This window comes from Poecilia reticulata, chromosome 16, assembly GCF_904066995.2.
Source record: "Poecilia reticulata chromosome 16, P_reticulata-male-v2, whole genome shotgun sequence".
In the NCBI taxonomy this organism is placed as follows: Eukaryota; Metazoa; Chordata; class Actinopteri; order Cyprinodontiformes; family Poeciliidae; genus Poecilia; species Poecilia reticulata.
Window position 1 is genome coordinate 28,796,205 of NC_088845.1, and position 27,374 is coordinate 28,823,578.

The 27,374-nt window shown below is 39.8% G+C and overlaps 2 protein-coding genes across 8 annotated transcripts in view; one reads left to right on the forward strand and one right to left on the reverse strand.

The window, feature by feature from the left end:
- Positions 1-21,426, forward strand: part of fbxl4 (F-box and leucine-rich repeat protein 4) — a 56,126-nt gene extending 34,700 nt beyond the window's left edge. For 2 of the 3 annotated variants that reach the window (XM_081597301.1, XM_008431876.3), the window contains exons 10-11: positions 5,481-5,551; positions 11,243-11,542. The gene's annotated coding sequence lies outside the window, so the exon portion shown is untranslated. Of the gene's footprint in view, positions 1-5,480; positions 5,552-11,242; positions 11,543-15,698 lie in introns of those variants that run through there. The other variant, XM_081597302.1, reaches the window with a different exon arrangement.
- The window catches only part of LOC103478225 (furin-like protease kpc-1), a 209,099-nt gene continuing 185,883 nt past the window's right edge, over positions 4,159-27,374 (reverse strand). For 4 of the 5 annotated variants that reach the window (XM_081597297.1, XM_081597296.1, XM_081597299.1 and 1 more), the window contains 3 exons: positions 21,582-21,705; positions 13,942-14,111; positions 8,266-8,540 (listed from right to left, as the gene is read on the reverse strand). In XM_081597297.1, the coding sequence (XP_081453423.1) occupies positions 8,301-8,540; positions 13,942-14,111; positions 21,582-21,705 (534 nt within the window). In that variant the 3' untranslated portion in view covers positions 8,266-8,300. Of the gene's footprint in view, positions 5,660-8,265; positions 8,541-13,941; positions 14,112-21,581; positions 21,706-27,374 lie in introns of those variants that run through there. The other variant, XM_081597298.1, reaches the window with a different exon arrangement.

A 27,374-nucleotide genomic window follows, 5' to 3' on the forward strand; every position in this document is an offset into this window, starting at 1 on the left:
CTTAAAAAAATGCAAAAAAAAAATGCTAGTTGAGACCAAAGCATCAAACTGAAGACCAACTTTGGTAGAAAGAAAGAGAAAGATAAATTGAGATTTTTTTAATTTATCATGCGATTACTTGATTTATCGTTCATTGTGAGGCCTAGATATAGTCGTCTTAATCTCAGTAGCACAGAACGCATCATTTTTTCCGCTTGTTTTTGATTGGATCAAATGTGCAGCGGTAAAAGCTGCTTAGCTGTGTTGTTTTTTTAGGGCAAACTAAAAATCTCAGTTTGGTTGGGAAAGTTTAATGAATACAGCCACATATGCCTAATGTATCGATTATGATACAAACAGAAATTAAAGGCGACCATTCAACTTTTAGTTAGGAGAATCAAATACAGATTTAAAATTAGAACTATATTGCTTTCTGAATACAATTTATTGCATCAGACTTTAAAAGGTTGACTATATTCATAGCTATAAACTGCAATAATTTACTACATTATTTCTTAAAGGCGCGTGTTGACAAGAAAATGACAAAAAATGCAAATATGCTGTAAATTCCTAGTACCGGTCATAAATTAAATATACTTTTATAGTGAGCATAAACATCATTACGATGTTTACAGCAGTAACACATGCACACTCTGTGATTTAAAGTGGATAATGAGGATCAAGAGAGTAACGCACACAAAATAGTCCTATTCCACGTAAAGCCGAGCTCTTTAATGAAAGATTTGTGATTGGGCCTTTAATGGATCTCATTTCATAGGCTAATAATCCTTTATAGATGTGGCTCCAGCTGCACTGACGGCTCAAGCAGCCACCAGGATTTAAGTTATGCCGCAAAAAGTTTCCGTGCACGGCTCGGTCATTCATTCTGCTAATATTCCACATTATTGTGGCGTAACATTGAAATCGGCCAAATCAAAAGAACATTGTGGTAATTAGGCTGTAATTCGAGGAATTACCACATCGCCACACAGGCTTAAACAGTCGTGTTGGGAGAAACGCGAAGCACATTATTTTAATGGCGTAATATGCAAACTACGGCTCGTTTCAATTACATGGCTTAACAATGCATAAATGATGCGAGCCTTGTTATTTGGACTTCAGGGTCTGCTGTTATTCAGTCGCTCGGAAGGGCCAACGATGGGGGCCCTCCTCCCAGGCACCGGGGTGCTGAGCTGCTGCCAAGCTACATTTAAGGGAGTGAAGTGAACGGTGGGGAATGTAAGCGTTAAATTAACAGTAGGATAATTATATGACCCGTGTGCTGTAAAGATTCAATTTCTAACGCTCTAATTAGGCGACTGTCTCCCCCATACATCAGCTCACATCCCTCTGCCAGTTTCTCACCCGAAAACGTCCTGCGAGCGGAAATAATTAGATTTTATTAAGACACGGCTCCGGTAATAAAGGAAATCAAAGGCTGGGGCTGGTTGGATATGAAATGTTTTCAGAATCGCCCACTTCCTCCTCACACAACTCGGCCCAGAGAATCCAAGGTGAGGGCTGTTTGAATATGGAGAAACTAGACTGTGATTGGACTGTGGAAGATTTAAAAAAAAATATTTTTTTACTGATATGATGCAGAGAAAGTAGCAGAATGCTAATGACCAACTTCATAGAAGAACCCTTGTTGCAGGGTGGTCATGTTTTCTAAATTTTAACATGTTTCTCCTGTTGTGTCTTAGGTCTTAAATACAAAACAGCATTCATGTTGAAGACATTCAGCACGTCAAAAACATCGAGACAACAAAGTTTATGGTTTCAGTTGAAGATAGTAAGTTTTATTCATATCTAAGGATCTATAATCATAAACACTAATAAAAATCCACAATAATCCAAATGCTTTCACCAGTAAGGTCTCTAATACTAAAATGACTGAGCCGTCTCTGAAAGGAGGAATGAAGCTCCACTGCACAAAACAATTAGCTTTGATATATTTGCCCAAAAATATCTTAAAACTGCAAACAAGCGTATTAGTTTGTAAAAGCAACAAGAAGAAAACTAACAAGATTCGCTACATTATTAGCTACATTAGTAGCTACATTAGTAGCTACGTTATTAACAACTTTGTAACAACCCATGACTAAAAAATTAATACATTAAGGCTGATATGTTTATATGGATCCTATTATTAAAATATATCAACTTAATGAACTTTAAGAATTTTTAAAACAGTTTGTATAGTTTTCAGTATTTCACTTTGTGTCCACCTTTGATTTGCTTAGCGACAGCGCTAATGCTAAAGACAAAGCTACTAGCATGTTAACCTTCATAAATGCGTCTCAGCGGTGGTTTAATTGAAAAGATTAGCATAATAAATTACATGAGAGACATGCAAAAAGTTTGTACTATTTCAGTAATGATTCATGGCTCAGTCATTATGAACCAATTCTTGCTTTTTGGTTGTTGTTTTTTTCAGGATGGACAAACCCTATGAATAAAATCATCATAATAATTAGAATTTAATAAAATTTTGTTCCGTTTGGATTTCATTAATCTTTCAGTTGTTACATTTACATAATACCAATTTAATGTAATTGATTAAAATCTACCAGACTAAAATGCAGCCAAATTTCTTTTCTGGGTTGAATTCTAGCAGCAATAATAAAAGAAAAAGTGTAAATGCTAAACATCTTAGTGATGTTTGCTGTTTTTTGGGCTGGCTGCAAAGATTCTAATTTTCTTTTTCTTTATAACTTTAACATTTAGTCATGTAATTCTGTTTCTACTTTAAATATTCACGTGTGAACCGGCACACATCACATGTCCATCCGCCTCTAAAAGTTTTTTTTATCATTATTATTATTTCAGACCAGCATGCTTGCATCTCAGTCATTTTCTCCCTGTTTCAAGTCTTACATAATGGGAAGGCAGCCGACCCACGCCTTTCATCTTTACTGTAATTGTTGTGTGCATCAAAGATGGGGAGATTGACGGGGCTGCATGGGAGGATTAATACAGTGGGTGAGTGACGACATACTGAGCTGTTCGGTCAGGACGGAGTGAGAGAGAGAGATGGAGGGAGAGGGGGGGGGGGATGAGCGGATAAAAAAAAAGTAGGAGAGGACAAAAAGTGGGGAGAGAGTTAACGAGAGGGAGAGCATTAATTGTGCGCTTTGTGCCGGGGCTCTTTTGCTGAGTGTGGCTGTCGAGGTGCGGGCGCTCACCCCTCCAGCAGCCCGCCGTGATCTGAACCAGCTCTCAGGCTGCTGTATTCCAATGCAATTAGGCCACTCAAAGGCCTGCTTAAAGCTGCACCCCCACTACACACACACACACACACACACACTCAAATAGCAACAGCCCCTGTGGGTCCCCCCCCCTTCCATTGTAGCAGGGAGGTGTATTCTCTCGCTCTTTGAGGCCCCTGGATGAAGAGACCACCCCAGGGAGCAGAAAAGAAGCACATTTCTCTCCACTTTTCACTCCTTTTTTTCCTTATCTATCTATCTATCTATCTATCTATCTATCTATCTATCTATCTATCTATCTATCTATCTATCTATCTATCTATCTATCTATCTTTTCCTGCTTCTTCTGGTCTATCAGCCCAGGCACACACAGAGCACGCTCGCTCCTCCAAAGAGACGCAACTTGGAGTTAGTGCGCCGGATGAGACAAAAGAAGCAGAGCGACGGGGCATTACTATGATGGATGTCATTGTGGGACTGCTTTAGCAATATCGCTTCCCCTCTCCCTCTTTCATTATTCATGCAGCCCTATATTTCAACAAGTGGTGTGGGCCGTGCAGCTCACCAGCTATAGTCCACACAGGCTTCGGCACCGCGTCTCCCCCCACACACACACCCCACATACCCCACCACCCGCCTTTCCATCCCCTTTAACAGAGAGCTCCTCGCAATCTCTTGGCAGAGTTTCAGTGTGTCGTTCCCCAGAAAGCATTTAAAGCAGATTACAAACCTGACGCTACACCTCCCCAATAAAAGAAGAGAGAGAGAGAGAGGGAGAGAGATAGAGAGGAAAGGGAAAAAAAACTGGCACATTAACACCTGCAATACTGCTCAATGGCATCAGCAGATTAACGAGGTAATCCACACAATGAGGCCTTTGATTCGTGTGGTTTGGCAGGCAGCAACGCCAGGCATAATGCACACTGTTATTCCAGGCTGTCCCAGTGCAAGAGAAACCTGGCACAGGCCATTTCCTTTTTTTTTTTTTTTGTCTTTTCATCAAGACAAGCTTTTGAAGAATTTTCCATCTCGTGCATCTGGTGCTTCTATAGCCTGAATCCTTGTCGGGAGAAATAACCTGCTGGCTGCTCCCCGGGGCACAAGCTTTTTTTTTTTTTTTTTTTTTTCTGCGGGGCTGTTTAAACAAGAAACCCTCCCCAAACCCCCAAACACACACACACACACACACACACACACACACACACACACACACACACACACACACACACACACACACACACACACACACACACACACACACACACTCCTCCGCCCCTCCGCCCCCCCACATAAGGACGTGCGCGTTCGCGTGCTCGAGCCAGATATCGCGGTGCCATCGCTCATGTGCGGCTCGATTAGCCCCACGTGCCTCGTTCGTCAGACGCGGAGGCAGAAGCAGATGGCGGGAGCCGCGCCGTGTTACCAAGCCGCAGCTCTATGTAACGCTGCTCTAATTGAAACATCAATACCAGCCCGTCAATACGCCGCCGCTACTTTACAAAACACCACGAGCAACCTGACCCGCACTTGACTGATACAAGATTGAGACGACTTGATAAAAAACAACAACAACAACAAAAAAAACGCTATTGTAAAACGAAACAAAAAAAACTTTTTCCCCTGTAAAGTTTTTGTCCCTTCTAAATATTCTACCAGCTAGGAAGATATTTTCCCTCCATCGCATCTTTCTCACCGAGCGTGGCACATTTTTGATAAAAAAAAAAAAAGAAAGAAAAAGTTGAGGGAGCGGCCACGCGGCTGTGATCAGTAATTCGACGCTATCGAAAATTCAGCGGAGAACAGAGAGAAATTAGGCGGCTAGGAATTAATTTGTTATTTGTCCAGCTCAATGAGGAGTGACGCAGCCTCCTTAATGAACGGGTAATCCATTTCTTATTGCAGCCAAGCTGAATTCACCCTTCACTGAAGTGGAAAAAGACAAACATATCGCTCGCTAACCCTTCGCAACTCGAGGAGGCGAACTGAGGAGCGTTGAAACCTCTTCCTCAAACTATTTTTTCTTTCTTTCTTTTTTGGCGGAGTGGGAGAAAGGATTGTTGTGTTTGTGTGCAGTTTGGGCAGGTGGGAAAGGGGAATGGGTAAAGAATTTACAAGCAATAATCACAGCTGACACTGAGGTCACACACAGTAGAAAATACAAGTGGATTTGTGATCAATTGGCTTGCTGCACAGAGGAAAACAACAGTCTTTATTCAATCATGTTCCATGTTGGGTCTTATACTCCCCGACACATACTACACCCTCCCAACCTCTTTCTTTTTCTTCTTACAGAGCTTCACCTAGTGGTTCTGATTGGTCCAATTGGTCCCTCTTCATGGCGACACCCTTTGAGTCTTATGATGGTAAGGAGCAGCTCTGTCGGTCCGTCTTCTTCCTTTAGGTTCTGTTTTCGTCATCAGAATAGGTCTGGGTCGTAGGGAGGACATCTGCTGAACATCTGATGGACGTAGCTGTGGAAAAAAAAAGTGACAGTCATTCTAATCATATATGCATTGAACACATCCATGGTTTTCTAAATAGATATACAATGCAACCCCAGTATTGGCGAGAATTATTGACCATAGTTGACCGCAAACAGAAGAAATGTAGAAATACTTAGACGCCTCTGAAATGATAAGAGTTGCCAGTTTTAATAGTTCAAACATAAAATTTACCTTAATATGCCTTAACACACACGGTAGAAGCATTTTGGCAATACCACAGGAGCTAACATCCACAACACTGATACAATCATTCAGTGCCAAGGAAAGGAAATAGCGATTCTTCTTTGGCTGATCTGTAAACCTCGATCTATTGTGCATCAAGTAGCAATGTGCCTCGGTATTCAGCTTCCCAAGGTGGATTTCTTTCCAATGTCTTAGTTACGTTCTACCAAAAAATGGACGAAAACTGAACTGCAGATAGACGGGGATTCACTCTATCCACATGAAATTCACACCAAATTTTGGTAACAAGCCAAGTAATCCACACATGCAAAGATAACAACAAATTCGTTGTTTGTAAAGTTATGTGCGATGAAGTGAATTGGTACAGGGAATAACTACTGAACACATGAACAAAACGAAGCCTAGAAGACAAAAAAAACAACAACAACTGAGATCTGTCAGTATTTAGAATCAGCTGCGATCAGCTGGTTTAATATTAACTCATTAATATTAACTGTTTTCTTGTTAGCAAAGTATTGGACAGAGAGATAGGAAATTTTAATAAAAAAGAAAGTTGCACCGTTGCAAAACATTTGGACGTCAATGGTTATGGGATGTCTTTCTAAACCTCTAAATATTCCAGTGAACGCCAGTTGGGGCCATAATCCAGAAGAGGAGAAGTTCAACATAAAGCAGACACAGCCAGGCGTCTCTCATAGGATTTCTGATGGAAAAGTCAAAACTGTTGTCCAAGAGCCAAGAAGCATTAACAGAGATCCTCAGAGAGACCCAGGAGTAGCAGGCAGAGTTTTACCTGGAGATTGAGGCTTAAGCTAAACTCTTTGCAGAAATCATTTTTGGAGGAAGAACCATTACTGAATGGAGGATGAATGGATAAATGTACCAGGACAACCTAAATATCTGAAGATGACTTCCAAGGAAGACAATGGAAATAGAGTTGATAAGGCTAAAAAAAAAAAAAAACCATATTTAAGATATTTATGTAATTATTCCCTGTTCCAATAAATGTTTTGACCACAACTTTATTTATAGACTAATTTGCTTTGTTTTTTTATGTGTGGATTACTTGGGTTGTTGCTGAGAACTGGAGGAAATTTCATGCCAGTAACCCCATTTGAAATATATTTACTGAGAAGAATATTGACATGTCCAATACATATTTTACCCACTGTATATGTTATAATAAATTAGTCGATGCTAGTCTACATTTAATCTGTGAAAAAGGTCTTTTAACAACTTCAGGGCATCTGCAGGTTCCACCAACTTAAATGTAAGACTTTTTAAGGCCATTCTGAATGGAATTTATGACCTGTAAATAAATCTTATAGCTTGACAACAGAAGTCAACCAATCGCTCAGCTAGCTGGTGGCAATTTAGCGTTTTCTTAACCATTATGGACCTGAAAAAGCTCAATAGTTAGCTAGCGAAGGCGTATTAGCAGCTGGTTACCATTAGCTGCAACCGCCTCGAGTCTTGTGACTCAAACATTTGTATAACAGTAAAGTCCTGCAAGAAAAAGGAAAACTACATGAGATTAAATAGTCCTACCACAACAAAATTTAAGATCTGTGATTTTAAAAAAAAGAGAAAAAGAATTTAAGACATTTTAAGGCCTTAATTTTAGATACACGAATACAAGAGTTTTTAAGGACAAGCAGACACATTTAACTAACAAATCTTACTAAGAGCAGTGGTTTCTGATATGGCTCACTACCCAGGGCAGAATGTATAGAGGGCGCCACCATCAACAAAGAATCAGTCATTTGTTGGTGTTAGAGTCGTAGGAAAACGTGGCCCTGCATAAACAATACCTAAATATATTCAAGTGTTTTCCTCTGATTCATTATCAAAATCCAAATTTTGGTATTTTTGAAGGAGTTGCTTTATTTAAGCATCTCCAGTTTTAAATCATTTCTTTCTCTATACAGCCAATTCTTTCAAGTACAGTTATTGCTTCAATTTACTTGTGTGTTGATGCTATGCTTGCATAAAAGCCTCACTTAACACACTGCCACCTACTGGGCAGCTAGTGTAGGTTCACAAAAGTATCTATCTATCTATCTATCTATCTATCTATCTATCTATCTATCTATCTATCTATCTATCTATCTATCTATCTATCTATCTATCTATCTATCTATCTATCTATCTATCTATCTATCTATCTATCTATCTATCTATCTATCTATCTATCTATCTATCTCTCAGCTTCTCTATGTTTCTAGAAAGCTCTATATGAATAAATATTAATCTAGCATTAGACCCAGGCTGCCATTCATGCAGTGAGATTTTTCCTGCCAACAATGAGCAACATATGAAACCTAAAAGCCACAGCTACATATTTGTGGGATGAAAACATTGATTTTACGAACTGAATAATTGTCAAAATATTTGCCAGCTTCAATAACCGTTCCAGCTGTAGACATCAACATATGCAACGTAAAACCCCCCAAAACAAACATACATTTTGGTGGCCAAGCAGGCTTCCTGCCAGGTGTGCCTCACATGAAAACACATATTTGTCTGATTGAAAAATATTTTCCCGCATCTCATCCAAAAAAAATTCAAAAACGCGCTGCAGTTTACAAACCTTCAAAGCCTCCCTCCACGTCGGGGGCTCGATGAGGCTCAAGCTCGTCGTTCTGCCTCCTGTAGTTTCCGACATCTGGATCATGGAAGAGATGTTTCATATTAAAGCAGGCAGTGTGAGTGGCATGTGCCAGTTTCAGAACTAGAAATACAGTGGAAATTATTTTACTGTTTTCTGCACTTCTACGCTACATAATAAAGCAGAAGAGGTTAGGGCATCGTATGTGTGTCAAACTCGAGGCCCAGGGGCCAAATCCAGCCCAGTGTAATTTTTCATGTGGTCCTCTGGACTTTAAAAGCAGGATTCTTCAAAGTGTGGTTTGGGGGCCATTTGTGACCCTTGATATGATTTTTTAACCCCTGACCACAACAAGACTAGAACAGTAAAAATGTGGCCACTAAAACAGAAAACAGTTCATGACCCCCAAAAATGTGGAAGTTGTCTATTTCTCTTTTAATAAATCCACAGTTTTTCATGTTTTGGATCTTTACTGATACACAGATTTAATTAAAATGTTGTTTATTGTTGAGCAGATACAAAAACAAAATAAGGGTAATCAAACAAATTTTTACATCTTTAATTTAAAGATGTAGTTTAAATCCCCTAGTTTTGGCCCCCAAGGCAAAATGCTTGAACACCACTGCTCTTAAATACGATTTTATCAACCAAATCAAAGCCTTTTTTTTATTCTGCATACCGTCAAAGTACATTAACATGAAAAGAAGCTCAATATTTAATTTCAAGAAGCACTCAACAAATGCAAAAGAGCTATTTATTAATATTTTAACAGTTTTATCAATACATTCTGCTATAACAGGCCCTTTGAGTACATCCAGGATCTTGACATGACCCAAAAATGAAAATGAGTTTCACACTCCTGCCATAAGTATCAGTGCTCAACATTATTAGACCCACACTGGTAAAGGTGAGGGGCTTTCGTTCCCTTAGAGTCCCACCCACACACCTGGCGGCAGCCGGGGCAGAGGTCATTTTCTGGAAAGCTCCTCTACACACGCACGCACACACACACACACACACACGCACAACATTCGTTCCTGTTAAGATTCCTTGATGTCTTCCATCTGCTACAGCGTGGCTTACAGCAGGAGTCACGACTCCTCTGACATGCTTCTGCCGCTTTGCGTAGAAGTCACGGGTGAGAAATTTTCGAGCAAACACACAGAGAAAAAGACATTCACAGAGAATTTAGTTTCACAGTAAAAAAATAAATAAATATAAAATCGACAAGGACAAGCAGCTGAACAAGCTCCGTCCAACAGGAGCAGCGTTCAGCTCGCGGTAACAATGTGATCTTGGCTCAAGTTTTCAGCCAGCGTTGACGTCTCTCTCTCTCTCTCTCTCTCTCTCTCTCTCTCTCTCAGAGTTGTGAGGATTCCCGAACTGGCAGCTTTTCAGCGGGGGTTTTAGCGATACAGTATTTACAAGGCATGAGCAAGTGGGAGAGCTGCAACAGACGGCGCCGAACACGGCGCTTTCAATTATTTCTCACAGCATTCATGAAAATAGAAGCACAGCAGGGAGTACAGTACGAGCGACCAAACTATAAAAAGAAACGCTGGAAAAAAAAGAGAGAGAGAGAGAGAACTCCCAAGCTAATCTAAACGGGGTGTGAAGAGCTCGGAGTGGTACATGTCTCAGAAAAAAAAAAAAAAAAAATGAGAGATAGAGACAGAGTGTTGGAGCGCAGACAGAGCGGAGCGGTGATGGGGAAAAAATTGCTGCATAAATAATTAGAGGGAGGTTGAAGTTGAGATTTGATTGCATTTTAAGAGTCTGTTTTGAGAGTGAAAATGGTCTGATAACCTCAGCAGGGGGGCTCATACAATTAGATCCATATTTAAGAAGCAAGTGAGAAGGGTTTACGACAAGTTCTGGCAGCTTTATGCGCCGTTTTTACATGATCGCTGGTTATAAAGTGTTAACAGTTGCTAGTTAGCAGAAATATAAAGAGCAGCTTAGGGCTGATGAGTGATTTATTGTCCGTGAACAAAATGACTGCACTAATAATTTACCATGTGTGTTAGAGGTAGGGCTGTATTTCAGGCTAGCATCTTTAGTATTTATGATGAAACAAATGCTAGTTCCACTGGCAGATTGTTTCAAAAATAACAAGACATTTTTCCCATGTTAGAAGTGGAACTAGGACTTTTTCATCAATATTAAGGAATTACTGAAAGTAAACCAGCACTAATTTCCAGTGTACTAAGATATTTGCATTAGAAATTAGACTAAAATTAAAATTACTTTTCAAGACTTTGTGTTTTTGCGTTGTACTGATCAACTTAATGTTTTTAAGATTTTATATCTGTCAGTTGTGATGCTTTTCTGCTTAAAGGTAATAAAACACAACAGATTAGGATATTAACATCAGATAACATTTAAATACGGAAATGTGGGTTTTATGAAGTATGTTTAATACCTGCTGAATGGTTGTTATTTTCAAAAGGTATTTTGAATCTGATTTCATTTGAATGCATGTTCTGATTTATTCAATAAATAAATAAATCAGTCAGTTTCTTGACTAACTGCTGTAGACTGATAACTGTAGACTTTTTAAGCCGTGAGAGAAGAGCGTGAAGAAGAAAACTCTCAGCATTTTTTACCAGATAAGCTTTAGTTAGTTTGTAAACAATAATACAGAAATTCAGGAGTTTTAGTATCACTCACTAATGTGTTGTTGTTGTTGTAATGTCATTTATGGGTATTTTTTCTAAACCAACTTAAACTCTGTTCTCTTGTGTGTAACTTCCTCTCAGGTCAGCGTCATCTCTGAGGAGCTGCTGCTGCTGGTTGGACATCCTGCTTCATGTTGTTTCAAATCACTGTTTTTTCTTATGAGAACAAACTAAAGTTGTCAGTCTATCTTAAAGCAAACATATTTAGTCGTAATTTCGATTAAAATGCATGTTGTTTCCATCCACCATTAAAGTACAGATTGTTTAAACATCTCGTCATATTTACCACTGTTCAGGTTTTCACTCTTAAATGAACAAAAATAGTTGTTTTTCCACATATTGACATTATTACAAATAAAATAAAGCTGTCTTTAAGATTCATTTTGGTTTTTGTTGGTAATTTTGCACGATTTTCTAAACTTCTTGTGTAACACACACACCAACAGAAACAGACTGATGACAGGAATCTGACAGTATTTATCTTGATCAACCTGAAATGGTTGGAAACTTTCTCTAATCAGTAGCTGACATTTATTTTTTGAAATTTGACATTTCAAAAAGAAATCTACTTAATGGTGACAGGAATTTAGAAAAAGCTCTAGTTCCACCATAAAAAACTTTTGGCATTGAATGAGATTTTATTTATTTTTTTGCCATATCAAGATTAGTTTGTTTTAGGGATGCACCGATTGCAGTTTTTTGGCCGATCGGCGATTAACTTTCTTTTAAAAAGCCTAACTTACTGATTCCGATTTTGGCCGATACCAGTTTTTTGTCTGAAATGTTGCTGAATTGGCAACAATGAAGTGACTATTGTTAACTGTAAATGTGTAGACATGAGCTGGTCGGCCGGTTTGTCAGTCAAACCTCTCTCACGGGAGAAAAGAAAAAGAAAAAGAGAAAAGAAAAGCACAATGGTTGATTTTTTAGACCTTTGCTGAGGTTGATAACATCGGTGGATAAGATCAGGTTCACATGTAAAAACCGGCCGATCACTGACCTCCCAAAATGAAGGAAATCAGCACAGATAAATCGGATGGTCGATAAAGCCTAGTTTACCTAAACCTAGTTAATTTTGCAAAACAGCAATGGAAAGGTTTTGTTGGTATCACACGTGTCACATGATCAGCAACCGGATGTTACCACTGGTGCAAACCACGAAGAAGACGACAGAAAGTGGTTGGAGCACGATGGCACGGTGTGGTTTTTAACGACACACCGCGTGGACAAACGTATTCACATGTGATTTTAATTGCATTTCTTATTTAATGGAAACACTTCAACTGCAAAATTGTGTTGTTTTTTTTTACATTAGCGGAATATTTACAAAGTCTTTGCGCACATTTGTGACTGAAACGCAGAAAAATCACATGCAACAGGGAAGCAAATAACTGCTAAGATTAAAAGCTTTATTAGGACATTTTCAAACAATCTAAGCTGTGCAATAAACAGAACACCTCTGTGCTCTCTGTCCCTCTCCCAGGAAGAAGGATATGCTCCCATTCAGATGTAGTATTTGTTTCTCAGCTCCTCTACTATCTCAGTGGGACCCCCCCTCATCCCTCAATAAACACACACACACACACACACACACACACACACACACACACACACACACACACACACACACACACACACACACACCAGCCCACCAACAACCCCCCCCAACGTAATGGATCAAACAAAGGACATCATTTGTAGGCCAAGTCTTTTTCTGAGTGTCTCTTTCTTCAGCTCTGCATACCAATCCAATACAGCCCAAGGAAGAAAAAAATAAGCCACGCTGTGGAACCTGTGTGTGTGTGTGTGTGTGTGCGTGTGCGTGTGCGTACGTGTGGACTTGGGGGTTGGAAGGTCTGTTTGCCTCTCTGCCAAGCATTGATTTATCCTTTTCTCCAATTTATTTCTCCTCCTTGCTCCTACAATCCATTCAGATCTGCCTCCAGGGGAGGAACTCGGGGTAAAAACGTTGTCAGGTCTCGTCGCCGCCTCCTAACACCGGCTCAAAACTCATCTACAGGCCCAGAGGAGCACACACCTCTGCAAGGACATGTCAGCCAGAAACGCACGCACGCTCGCACGCACGCACACATCTTTCATCTACAGGCAAACTTTCATCAGCGCTACAATTGGTTTAATAATGCAGCACCGACAAAGACAGAAGGCGATAAAAGATGGGCGTCTGCATTGCATCCATTGAAACTTGCTGGTTACGACGCGGATCTGATCTGGATGTTTAATTGTTCCTCGTGATCTGAACAGAAGACGATCTGATCGCAGTAACAGTATCTGGAGTCTCGATATGTCTGATCCTCTATCTCTGACATTTTCAGATCCTATTACCCAGAGTCGAGGATTTGTCTCCTGAACGCCTCGCCGGTGACGACAGAGCTGAACAGAAACGCTGCATGCGCACAAATCCTACAGTTATACCCCAACACACTCGCACACATACGCACACACACGCACGCACGCACTCACAGACACACACACACACACGCACGCACGCACGCACACACACACACACACACACACACACACGTTGAGCCGTATGGCAGAGATCTGAGAGCCATTCTTCAGTGTCACCGTGAGCGACGCCTGGCACATCCTCACACCTGAAGTTGATCAATGCAGATATGTCCAGGGGGAAATTGAAATCCATAGGAAATTAGGCGGCTCCAGTGATTTATTGGAACAGTAAATCACAGCATGTGTGTGTGTATGCGTGTGTGTGTGTATGGTGTGTGTGAGATGCTTTACCTCTGTGTACAGTACTGTACCTTGTGTTTGGTTGGCAAAGTGATGTCGCCAGCTCGTACTTTCCTGTCCCTCTCCATGTGGAAGACCCACTGCAGCACGTCCAGAGGAGGGGAGCGGTCCCTCCGGTAGAGCCCACCGTGAGGAACCAGGTGACGGCCCCCCATGGACACGATGCTCCGCAGGGGCCCCTCTGAGACACAACAGAGAAGAACGGAGAATTCATAATGCAGCTCAACTCGGCAAGAAACACAAAATCTTACCAAGTCATTTTGGTCGAGTTTCTAGTGCAAATATCTTAAAACACTTGAAATGAGACAAAACTAACTTACAAGTGACTTTTCAGCAAGATATAAGAGCTTGTTTTAAGTGAATAATTCCTTAATATTATTAGATGTTTTCATAGTCTTAGTCTGAACAGAACTGCGTGTTACACATTGAAAATGTTTGTAAACAGCAAAAACTGCAAAACAGCCAAAACACTGAGTTCTTTTAAATCAAGGCTAAAATCCTGATCTGTTTAGAGTTGCTTTTGAACATTGATCAATATATCTGATGTGTATTAATGATTTTGATGATGGCAATCGACAAAACGTAATGTTTGTTACTGGCTTCTCTTTTGGTGACCGTAGGATGTTTTTATGACTTTTAATTTTTTTGTTTTTGTTTTCATGATCTAAGGCACTTCAAATTGCTTTTTTGGGTAATAAACTTGATCGATAGTTTGATTATTGGTGTCACAATTAGTCTTTAAAGGAAACTGCTTGATTACAGTGTAAAACTTCAATCCCAACGACAATTTCCTAAATTTTATGATGCATCAAAAAGTAGAAGTTAACGTTTAAGTTAGGAGTTGATCAACAAGTGGAAATATAAATATCATTATTGTTCACTGGGTTATCTGTTTAATCTTGTTCCGCAGAATTTCCTCAACATAAAGTGAGAAAAATGTTCTAAAAGGACATTATATAAAGTCATATTCAGTAAACCAGAACATATGTCTCCATGAGTCTTGTATGTCAGATTAAAAGCAACTTTTGAAATTAACAACCTTCATGCAGGTATGAAATATGATTTTTTTGAAGTCTATTTTAATGTTTTTAAAATATATGTATATATTTTTATTGGTCTGATGTAATATTCTGATTTTAAAAGTCATGTTTTCATTACTTGGATGTGGAAAAATCATTAAATTTAACAAAAATAAAGTCTCTCAAACATCCCTCTGTGCGTAATTAATTTTTATGATGCGTTTCATTTAGCGGTATAGTTACTAAAATAAATTTATTTGTCAGTAATTTATTAAATAGGACTGAATTTATTAATTTAATATACATATTTCTTCCTTTTTCTGCAGAAATGTAGCTTGAGGAACCAGCCCCAATGGTTTACCTTCGCTCTAATTCAAAGTTTCATTCTAAACCGTTTTCTTCCTGAGAAGGAAAAATACAAATATCAATGGTTTCTGAATTATTCCTCAAATGACACCCTTGACCTTTACACCCAAAGAACCTAAAGCACGTCATTTATGAAACTCGCGGCAAAACGAGGAATAAACTTGCAGCGCTGATTAGTTGTGTGAGCCACTTAGGAGGAGACGTAATTTAGCCTGAAAAGTTCAGGGAAGGAAAACGTGCGAGAATCCCCTCCGCATGCGGACGCAGCCAGAAACCCTTCATGTTCTCTTTTCTTCCCCTCTTTCTCCAGGTACTCTGCTTGTGTTCCTCTATCTTGTTTTTGTCCTGCTTTTAATTGCTTTTTTTTTCTTTCTTCCTCTCAGAGACGAAGAAAAGACAACAACAAGGCGGTGAGCGGTGCTGCAGCTAATGGAGGAGCTGTAATTGTGAATGGGGGCATTCATCTGGAGACATCGTCCGTGAATTGCGCCGCACAATACCCAGCACCAGGCTGCTCAGATCACCAACCAAACACACGCACACACACACGCTGAACCCTCAGATCACTGGTGCTCAGAGGAGGAAAGTAATCACACCTCCACAGAGAGAAAGCGACGCAGTTAGGAGGGGAGGAAGTGGAAAGGATAGAAGAAGAGAGGGGAGGAGTTGTAGGAAACAAAACCATTTGATTTGGGTCGAGGAGCCCAGGAGGCAGAGCAGATCATCAGATACAACACACACACATGCACACAAACACAATGCCTTATAGGTAGTTGCATGATTTAGGAACTGGAAATCCTTTTGAACACACAAGCTGCGTTTCCGTCAACCATAACATTGCGCAACTTGAAATTACGAAAACAAATTCACTTAGCAGAAACACACAGCGGCAGTATCTTGTCGGAACGGCACTCACCCTCAACCCCCAAGTGGGGTGTAAGGGGTGCCTTAAGGGCGATTCGCCCAGGGCGCCAAACAAGCCAGGTGGAAACACAACAATTTCAAAAATAACACTTTATTTGAAGGGGGGTGAATAAGACTGTCATGACACTGTCATAAACATGACATAACACCCATCATGAACATAAATAAGCCTTTATGAATATTTATGACTGTTGTCATAAAGCGTCATTCGGTAAATTATGACACTTTTAATACAAAGTTGACATTATTCAAAATGTCTTTATGACAACTTGACATTAAGCAAGAAATCATTACTGATATAAATTTGTTATAAAAGTATTACTGATTGCACTTTAAAAATTAGGTAACTTTATGTTATTAAAGGTAAAGTTTAAACAGTAATGATTTCTTGGTTAATGTCAAGTTGTCATAACAAAGACATTTTGAATAATGTCAACTTTGTATTAAAAGTGTCATAGTTTACCGAATGACGCTTTATGACAACATTCATAAATATTCATGAAGGCTTATTCATGTTCATGACAGGTGTTATATCATGTTTATGAAAGTGTCATGACAGTCTTATTCACCCCCCTTCAAATAAAGTGTTACTTTTCGTGGTAGTGTGAGGAGGTTTTTCAGTCATATAGAAATAGATGTATTTTGCAGAACTGCAGTGGAAACACTTCTTTCACGTCACACGAGTCATGTTATCAAACAGCCGGATGTTACTACTGGAGGAAACGACAAAGAACACGACAGGAAGTAGAGAAGGATTGTTAATGTGTATTTTTTTCAGACAATGAGCAGCTGGCTCCACCAGAACGTTCACTGCATCACAGTTCATAAAAAGTTGTGTGTCATTAAAACCTGTTGAATCCTTAACTCTTCTGTAAAATCGCAAACTACAATTTCCCCAAAATGCCGCCTACGTAGTCGGTCCCAGGTATGATGAGCTTGTTGCTCCAACACCTGAATAAGACGCAGACGTCTCCTCAGATGGCGCTAGTGTCATGGCTGAATTATGACTATATCTCATGTAGCTGTTTATATCCGCCACTGACATGATTTTTAGTGAGTTATTGCGTGAACACCATTTTCACGTATGATTTCAATTTTACAGCGACTACGAAATTGTGTTTCCCCGACATACATTGACAACGATTTGCACACATTTGTAACGGAAACGCAGCTTCATACCACATGTAAGCTTGTAGAGTCAATGCTTTCTTCTACCTGCTGAGGCAGTCCTCACAACACACACACACACACACACACACACTCACACACCAACTCATGCCCACAACTAACTCAAACAAACACTATTAAGTCTAAGCAGACACACAAAGCACTTTGCCGTAGAAAAGACAAAAGAAAAAAAGGAAGAAAAGAAACTTCTCATCTTAGTGAGGCGAGATGAGGCACCTGTCAGCACGGAGCCTCCTGCTACTACAGAGAAACATCAGGAAACAACAACTCAATTAAACACACCATCCCTGTTCAATTACTGCCACATAATCACAGCAATTTACCTTCGCTTGCTGCACGGACGCCAAACACACAAGCGCGCACGCAGCGTTGAGTACACTTAGAAAAACACTCTGGAACACGCATACACACACACACAGACACACAGACACAAGGACAAGGCTGGTCCAGAAAGACGGGCTGCGGTTTCATCCTGTCAGAGTAGAGCTCCCAACGCTCTGCCTGCTGGGAACAGACGTGATGCGTTCAGGTGTAAGGTTGAGTAAAATGATTTTACTGAATCCAAATTGTTATCAAGGGTCTATGGATTTGTTAAAAACTGAAAAGTTATCATGAACCACTATGGTCACTGTTAGGTCCCAGTCTCCCTATTCATTCTGATGTTCTTTGCATGGCATAAATATTTGCCATACCATCTAGTTTTATCAAACATTAGCATAGATTTGGGTGCAGAAACGATCATTGGAGGATTTCAACATTGGAATTAAGAAACTGTGAATTTACTGGCACATCCCAGCAGGTTTTGAGAAATCTGTGGTTGGAAACGATGATAATTTAGGAAGTTATCACCCCTGACAGTCCGGTGGAATTGGTTCGATTGGGAACCAGAGTTGCAACATTTGCTACATTTTCAGTTGGGGCGGTTTGCTTTCACACTGTACTGTGTCAAACGAACCAAACCCTTTGAGAAAACTGTTCACCTCCTCGCCTGTGGTGGCGCTGCACCAAGACCCACTGAAGGAAACAGCATAAAAACCTGAGAAGAAGACACCGAACACAACTTCCTTCTTCAAGAAATGTGAACAAAAATGGAGTGGAGTCTAATTTTAGCCGTCGTAGGATTTCACTTTCATGTTTGGTGAAAAAAAAAGAAAGAAAAAAAAAAACGGTCAATTTCTCCTACTAGCAGTAAACACACACGTTTGTTTTGATTCTTTTTACTGCCCTGCACTATAGTCCACTTCCTGCTTTTGGAGTGGTCTCAGGTCTGCTTGTCATTCACATACGCATTCAAACCGCATCAGAGTTCACTTCAACCGAACACAGATATCAGGTTTTAGGCGGACTCGTGTTCAATTCTTTGGTCCACATCAGAGTTTGACAACTCATTCACACTTGGCCAAACGAACTGAACTTTCTTGGAAAAAACATAGTTTGATTATAGTAAACTAAACAGGGCTGCTGTGAAGGTGCCCGTAAACACCACCACATTTTGTGGATCCCAGAATGTGTCACATGGTTAAAGAAAGACAAAAAAAAAACACATTACTGACATGTTTAAAGTCAAGATAGTCGCTCATATGAATAAAATCTAAGTAAAAACATGTGAACGCCTTCTTAAAAATAAAAATCTATCACTCATTAGATGTACAGGGTGAGGTCCAGTCTTTGTCAGTCCTCTGACCAGTTTCAGTTCATCACAACATAGAGGATGATGCTAAATATGACAGAATTAATTAACTAATAAACAGATGAACAAAAATATTTAAGGAAAAATATCAAAAATAGAAGAGTTGCAATAACTCAGTTGCATAAATGGGAAAACCCCTAAACATTCAGTCTTCTCTTGTAGGACTCGGCCAACATACCTTTGAAATATTTACATATTTAAAATCTATCAGAATGTAAGATTTAGTTTTAGCTGGAACCTTAATTTAACCTGACAGCTACAGTTTCTTTGTGTTTTTTCAGTTTCCCCAGTTACATCAGAGAAAACCTTTACATTTGACAGGTGGACGTTTTCTTTTGAGATCCATAGCAATTTTATGTTGGTTTCAGAAATAAACGCATGTTGATCCTCAATTCTTCTCTTTTCTCTGCTAAAGCAGGTTAGCTGAGCTTAGCGCACAGAAGCAGAAACAGTTTATGGTACTGACCACACCTAGCCTTAGCTTCACATATAAAGCTAACGCTAGCTTCATATACTGTATGTTGGTTGGTTTTAGAATGACAACGTTGTGACTGCATTTGATTTTTAGTGAGAGAATTTGAATGGGAATAAGAAAGGAGGAATAGCAGCAGTAGCCTATAGGAACCTGTGAATGAGTTGTCTGTGTGCGCATGTGTGTGTGTGTGTGCGTGTGTGTGTGCGTGCGTGAAGGTGTGCATGGACAGCAGATTGAGTAACAGTTTGAACCTGGGTGAGATCCAGAGACATGGAGAGGAATACATGGATGGGTGGATGGATAGAGAGAAGAGAGGAGGAGGAGAGGGGGGAACCATTGATTTCTCAACAGAGATCAACATTTTGACAAAAAGAGAAGACAGAGTAAGATCCCTCCCCTCCCCAAACACGCACACACACGCGCGCACGCACTCAGAGGGAGAGACGGCTCCCACTGTGAAATTCCATCAGTTTCCTGTCATATTTCCATCTTCTATCACAGTCTCTTTCCTCTAGTCTGATTTTCAACAAAATTTTGCTAAAAATAAGAGAAAAGGCATAAATAAAATTAATACAAACATTGAATCAATCAATATTTGTGGAAGATTGTGACTTTTTTTTTTCCGACCCCAAGCAGCTCATGTTGACAGAGGAAAGTGTGATTCAGGGTCTCCCCAAAACCCCCCAGCAGGGGCGCGGGGGCAGCTGGGGTAGCTTTGTCGCTAACAAGGTGCATGTGAGACCGGGGAGGGGGCAGCCAGGGGTCACACTGTAATTACACATCAGGGCCTCTGTGGTCACTCTGCTGACCACAAAGCTCCAGCCGCTGCAGGAGAGTCTTCAGGTGGTGACGTTTCTCTGAGGTTTTCATGAAAATTCTGATGTCGTAGTTTTATTTCAAATCTTTACATTTGGAACAAGAGGAGTCCCTTCATTTTGTACTCCATCTGTATTGTTTGGATACTAAAGATTGCCTGTAATATATTACACATCAACAAATTTAAAAGGGATTTTTGTTAAATAAATGCCATTATTACTTTTGGAATGATACATTAATCACTTTCCAGAATTATTAACCACTTCAACGGCTGTTTTAGTAAGAAAAAGTTGTTTTGGTTGAAGGAAAATTGATTGAGTTTAGAAAAAAGAAACTCTGCAATGTAACTTTTTTGTTGCTCAGCAACCAGGAGCAACACTGATTCTGATTAATTTTGATCAATTTAATTTTTGTGCAATCATTTTATTGACTACAAGTTATTAAAAATCTGTTACAGTCTCCTAAAAAAATAATAAAAAACATTTTTTTGCTAACTTTTTTTGGGTTATTTGTGTTATTTACTATGGGAGCCACACTGCTTTAGATATCAATTTTCTTTCTTTTTGCAAAATTGTTAAATAAACTACTCCATTCCTAAGTTTTTGATTTACAGGACATAAAATAATAATAATAAAAAAGCAAGACAAGACATTTTGAAGGAGTTTCAATGCTAGCGAATAGAAAAAAGGAGAAATTAATTGGTTTGTAAAATAGCACTTTGTTGTGTTGTCGTTTTTGTCATGTTGTCAATTTACCAAAAATAAAGTGAATCTGAAATCAAATTACAAAAGCAATATATGCAAAACATACATTCTGAGTGGGAGTCTATAATGCAAAATCAAATTCTAAATGCTCCCGTACCTTTAAAAGAAAAAATTGACTTATAAAAACAAAACTATCCCAAAATACACAATCAGGCGACATATTTGTCTTTTGCATCAACACAGCTTGAGTCATGCAAAAACAAACAAACAAACAAACAAAAAAACAAAAAAACAAACAAACAAACAAACAAACATAAGAAATTTCTGAAATCAAGTCATGAAATGAATCATTTGTCAGGTTTTCCAATCTCGCTCGGTGTCTGTCGCACTTCTCCGGCGTCCTCGCCTGCACGCTCACCACAGTTTGCGTGAGTTCAAAGTACTAAAAGAGGCCGACACTTTCACATACCAGGCATGGCCTCGTGTGGGCGGTGGGTGCCGAACAGGATGAGTGTAGCGCTGAGCAGAGCTCCGCCAGCCTCCTCCTCACTCTGCCTCCTGCAGCTCCACACGCTGCCTTTATGGTCAGCCACCTAGAAACAAGCACAGCAGCTAAGATGTCATTTTTCCATCAAAAGAGGTTGATGAGAAAAACTTACACCAGCAAAAAACAAACATATTATATAAAGAGGAGGAACCACTTTGGCAGGTGAAATGTTTCACTGTAAAACAGCGAACCGGCATTAGGTTGAATCAAAGGCTTTTAGTCAGTCAGCTAACAGTTCTCGCTAACAGTTTCAGATCACTTTGTGTTTAATCTACACTCAAATACGAGTTTTTAAATTAAAATCTAAAATTTAAATTTAAAGTCAGCCAAATTGTCAATAAGCTGCAACTGCATTCAAGACCAGTGAACTTGAGTTAAAAATGCAGATCAGATACAACCTCAAAACACAATGAGTAAAGACCCAGTCATCAACTACATTTGGTTTTACAGGAAATGTGAAATAATAGACAGTTTTAACCAATCACAGCAGTAAAGCTGTAATTCTCTGGTGAAAAAATGTATCTCTATCATTACATCGTTCCTGAAATAAATGGACTTTTCAGCAGGGTTACAGAAAAGAAAGATCAACAACTCTAGCCCTGCTGGGAGTGGTTTAAAAAAAATCTCAAATGCTGTAGAATAAAAAAAGACATGCAGCAGGAATATTTATAGACTTATAGAAAGCATTTGATGCCACTGATCAGAACTGTTTGTACAAATCGGCTCACATAGACATAAATAGTGGTGTTCCACAAGGGTGTGTATTTGGTCCCAAATTGTTCATAATATACATAAATGAGATCATGTAAAGTCTCACATACACTTTAGTTTATATTATTATTTTCAGATGATATCAATGTTTTTTTGTTTACCGCCTTTAGAAAACAAAGATTCTTATGGTTTGGAAAATGAAAAATAATTATTCGAATACAAGTAATCGTATATACCGGTAATATCTGCATTGAGCAGGTATGTGGTATTTGTGTGTATTCTGTGTTGAACTGCGCTTAGTGTTTTGTGTGTGTGTGTGTGTGTGTGTGTGTGTGTGTGTGTGTGTGTGTGTGTGTGTGAGAGAGAGGGCTCAGAGCAGATCTGGGGCCAGGCCTGGTTGCTCCCCAGCTGAGAGTTGCATTGATTTGTTGTTGGTAAACAAACAGCTGGATGCGACAGGTGGATCAATAAGGCTTGTATACCTCCCAGCCTCCCAGCATGCCTTTCTACGAGGCTGACATGGTTGTGTGAGAAGTCTTAACCTCGCTGTCGCCGGGAAATATGATCAAGACAGTATTTTGAGTTGCAGCACTTACTTTTTAATTGGGGCGATAGTTAATTTTGTACGTAACTCGACGTCTCTGACTCTGACGAAATGGCGTTTCAGTGTTTGTGTGCATCGTCTTCATGGTACAACACCTCCAGAAATCATTTCCTACTGCATTTATCCACACTACAATAATGCAAGAGCCACTAGCAAAGGCAAACCAAGCCTGGGCTGGAGAAACAAACTACACATGAGAGAGACAAAAGAAAATATAGGGATTAGCAAAAGCTGAAATAAAGAAGGGAGAGAAGAAGGCTTTCAAAGCCGGGGAGAAACTACAGAGAGGAAGAAAAGAGGCGGTGGTGGGGCGGAGGATTAGAGATGGGCGAGAGATGGCAGGATATCGAAATGGGTGAGAGGAAAGTGAGACCATGTGATAGAAAGGAGTTTAGAAAGAGATCCTGAGACTGAGTTAGGCAAACACCAGATAAAAAAAAAAAAAGATGAGAGAAGACAGTCAGAGACAGAGAGTGGGAGTCTGATAGACACAGACATGAAAAGAACAAAAACAGAGAGGGGAAGAGACAGTTTTAGTGAGAAAAGAGAAGACAAAGAGAAAACTGGTGGTAGAGAGACGCAGACCTGGAGACAAGAGAGGAAAAGCTCTTCATGGTGGTTCTGATTAAAAACAGACTGGATCCTTTCCAGGTCAACATGCACCATGAGGTTTTTTTTGTTTGTTTTTTTTCTAGAAAGCCACTGAGGGATGATGCTCTGCATCACCTTCACTATTCTGTTATTTCATGCCACATTGTTCTGATACCAGAGGACAGTTCTGCTGCCTGTTCCATATTTGCAATCGTTTCTACAAACGTTGAAGGCCTTTCATGAAGTGATTAATCAGCAGTTTGCAGCACAATTCACCGTCATGGTATTGTGAAGAATTTTCTTATAAGTCAGCTTTATGTAGGCTGTTGCATTTTTGTAATATTCATTCTCTGGTAAAGAAAATATAGCCAAACAATATGGATAAACAAATATAACAAATAATTTACAGACAAAAACAAGTATATTCAATGTAATTTTAAATAATGAAACTAATATCTACATATATTAGCTGGATGTTATTATAATACTTACTTGGTACAAATGTTGACTTGCCTTAAGCTGTAATCAGCTGGTGAGAAAATAAAAGTCTAATCCTCTTCCAATCAGTGTGTAACTTTTATTTAAAAACAAAAAACGTTTTTTTTTTACATATTTACAAAGATTTTTTGATATTCTGACAGTAAAAGATAAGACAGAGAAAGGTAGAGAACTATGTTTTTTTATTACTGTTTATTAAATACATAGCTCAGTCAAAAACAACCAGTCAGAGCCAGGATTAGGATCTTAGTGCTGTCAATCACTTTCATGTATGCGCCGCTCACATCCCGCCCTCTGCTCTCTGCTATGCTACAGCTTCTTCCCAACCTGTCGCGAATGTGCAGGCTAGTTAGTGCAGCCATTATCTGTCTCATAATGTACTATCACAACATAGTGATAGTTTTAACAAACATGCAAAAAGTTATTTTTTTAAAAGCTACATACAGCAGTTTTAAGGTTAGAATTCTTTATCATTTAATGGCCCTAATTGTCATCCGTACAAACACAAACAAATTCAGAAACCAAACAAATACAATTTTCCATATCTGGTGGAGATGAACTTAATCGTCATCCGACTCAAAATGGGACTAAACGAAATTGATGTTTTGACCTGACACATAGTATTTTGACCAACTCATTCAAATTTTAAGCATGTTCCTTGTTTTTAATACTATGAAAAGTCTGGGGGCATTAATTGTGTCAAATATGGGATAAACAACAAGATGCCATTAAGCCTTTGTCAGGTTCAACTTATTTGTGAGTGTTGTTATTGTGTTCAAGGACCAAAACAAATTCCACATCTGCCTGTGAAAACTGATGTGTGCATGTAGGTGTCCGTCCGGCAGCAGGAGCGACTGCAGCAGACTGCTCTAGTCTTCCCTCTCGCAATAAACAGAAAGCTTCAAAATAAAATCCCTCCTCCCACCCTTCCTAAAAAAAAAAAAAAAAAAAAGAACCTGTGAGTGTTGGCTGAGTTGTGAGACTGAGGCAGAGTCAGATGGGAGGGGAGGAGGACTCGTGCTGCGTCTACATATGTAAAGCAGCAGGGAAGTAGCAGCGTGTCAGACTGAGGCTCTGGCCCAACCTGGGCTCCTCGCTGTTCCCTCCAACACATCAATCATCCAAAACAGGGCCATCATAGCCACACTGCATGCTGGGAGCCACACGAGCACAGGCGCGCACGCTCCGCAGCGCCTCTAAACACACACACACACACATCACCATCATGTGACCGCAGCCGTTGAAACAGACATGCGTGCAGACACCGAATTACTCAAATGAACCCTCTGCAACAAGCGCAGGGACAAACAAGCTCCTAACAAGTTCTTACAGTTAATGGCACACAAACACATCAAGTGCAAAGTATTCACACAAACGCACGCACACACACGCACACACACACACACACACACGCACACACGCGCACACACACACACACCGGGTCACACTCTTTGCCTTGCAGCCTCAAAGCACACAGATACACAGAAATAGGCATCCTGTGCCCACAGGGCGCCCTCGCCCCCGACCATCTGTGACGGGTGCCAGCACACAGTGGGTGATATTTACATGGAGGCGCCCCCTCCACCCCTCCTTTCCACTTACACACACACACACACACACACACACACACACACACACACACACACACACACACACACACACACACACACACACACACACACAATAATAGAAAGAAATACCCACAAAGGGCCGCTCAGATCGCTTGATCTCCCAAAACTCATTAACCATGCAGATGTATGCAAATGTATGCACCTCTAGAAATCCACCTTGGGCCACAGAGAATGGAAGACTGTTTGTGTGTGTTTGTGGTTGAAAGTGAGAGTTTGTTTGAATGAGCAAGTGATTCTGTTTCCACTTTAGGCTTTGACAGTGCATCTGCAAAAAAAATAAATAAAAAAATAAAAATAAAAACTTCATCCTGCTTTTTGGAATTTTCGGTTAAAATTTTCATCAATTTCGGTGAAAATAAAAACAGAAAAGTTTACTGGGTCAGCAGAAGTGTCACATTTTAGCACCACAACACAAAGCAGCGTTACTGAATTCTCATGTGAAAAACGATGTCTTTGTTTAAGAAGAGAGTTTGCCCTTACGCAGCTAGCTCTTACTTTGACTTTGTGAAGGTTGACAGCAGATGTTTACATGTTGCAAAAAAATCCGGAAAGATTCGGTGATATAAGATGTAACTGACTTTAGGTAAAGACAAAGCATGTCCCTTTTTCACTTTGCAACAGTCCTTAAAGCCCCACAGGTCCACAAGGAAGACACAGCTGGGCGCTGTCCAAGGTGCTGAACTAGTCAAGTAAAAACCAAAAGGACGTCTGCAGGTCACTGGACCGGGATCAACATCTTATGATGGTTAAAGCTACAGTTTGTAACTTCTATAATAAATAAATAAATAAATAAATAAATAAATAAATAAATAAATAAATAAATAAATAAATGTGTATATATATATATGAGAAGGGAATATAAAAATTCCCTTCTCACCCTCCGTTGGTGGTCTCTCTCTCTCTCATCCTCTGAGCTCGGGTCCTCTACCAGAGGCCTGGGAGCTTGAGGGTTCTGCGCAGTATCTTGGCTGTGCCTAGAACTGCACATTTCTGGACTGAGATGTCTGATGTTGTTCCTGGGATCTGTTTCAGCCACTGCTCCAGTTTGGGGCTGACTGCCCCGAGGGCCCCGATGACCACAGGCACCACTGTGGTCTTCTCCTTCCAGGCCTTTTCCAGTTCCTCCCTGAGGCCCTGGCATTTCTCCAGTTTCTCGTGCTCCTTTTTTCTGATGTTGTAGTCACTTGGTATTGCTACATCCACCACAACGGCTTTCCTCTGTTCTTTATCAACCACCACAATGGTTCGCCATTAGCCATTACCATTTCATATATATATATATATATATATATATATATATATATATATATATATATATATATATATATATTGTATTATATTGTGTCTTATGTTCATGCCCTCCCGCTTGCTCTTTGATAAGCTACAGCTATGCTAACTAGCTATGCTAAGGCTGATTAACATAGACACAGAAGACGGCAGATGAATGATTTTCCTGTAACACTAAGTTGTTTTTCTCCGCACATTGAGCAGCGGACATGAGGGTGATTGACAGCGCTAAGACCCTCCTCCTGGATCTGATTAGCTGTTTTTGACCAGGATCCGTGCATTTCTGCAGACCGCAATAGTACAACTGAAAGGAGATTGAGGAACTCAAATTTTTCACAGATCTGTCTCATACTGTATGTTTACACAAACATATTTTTGTTAAGGTTACATAAC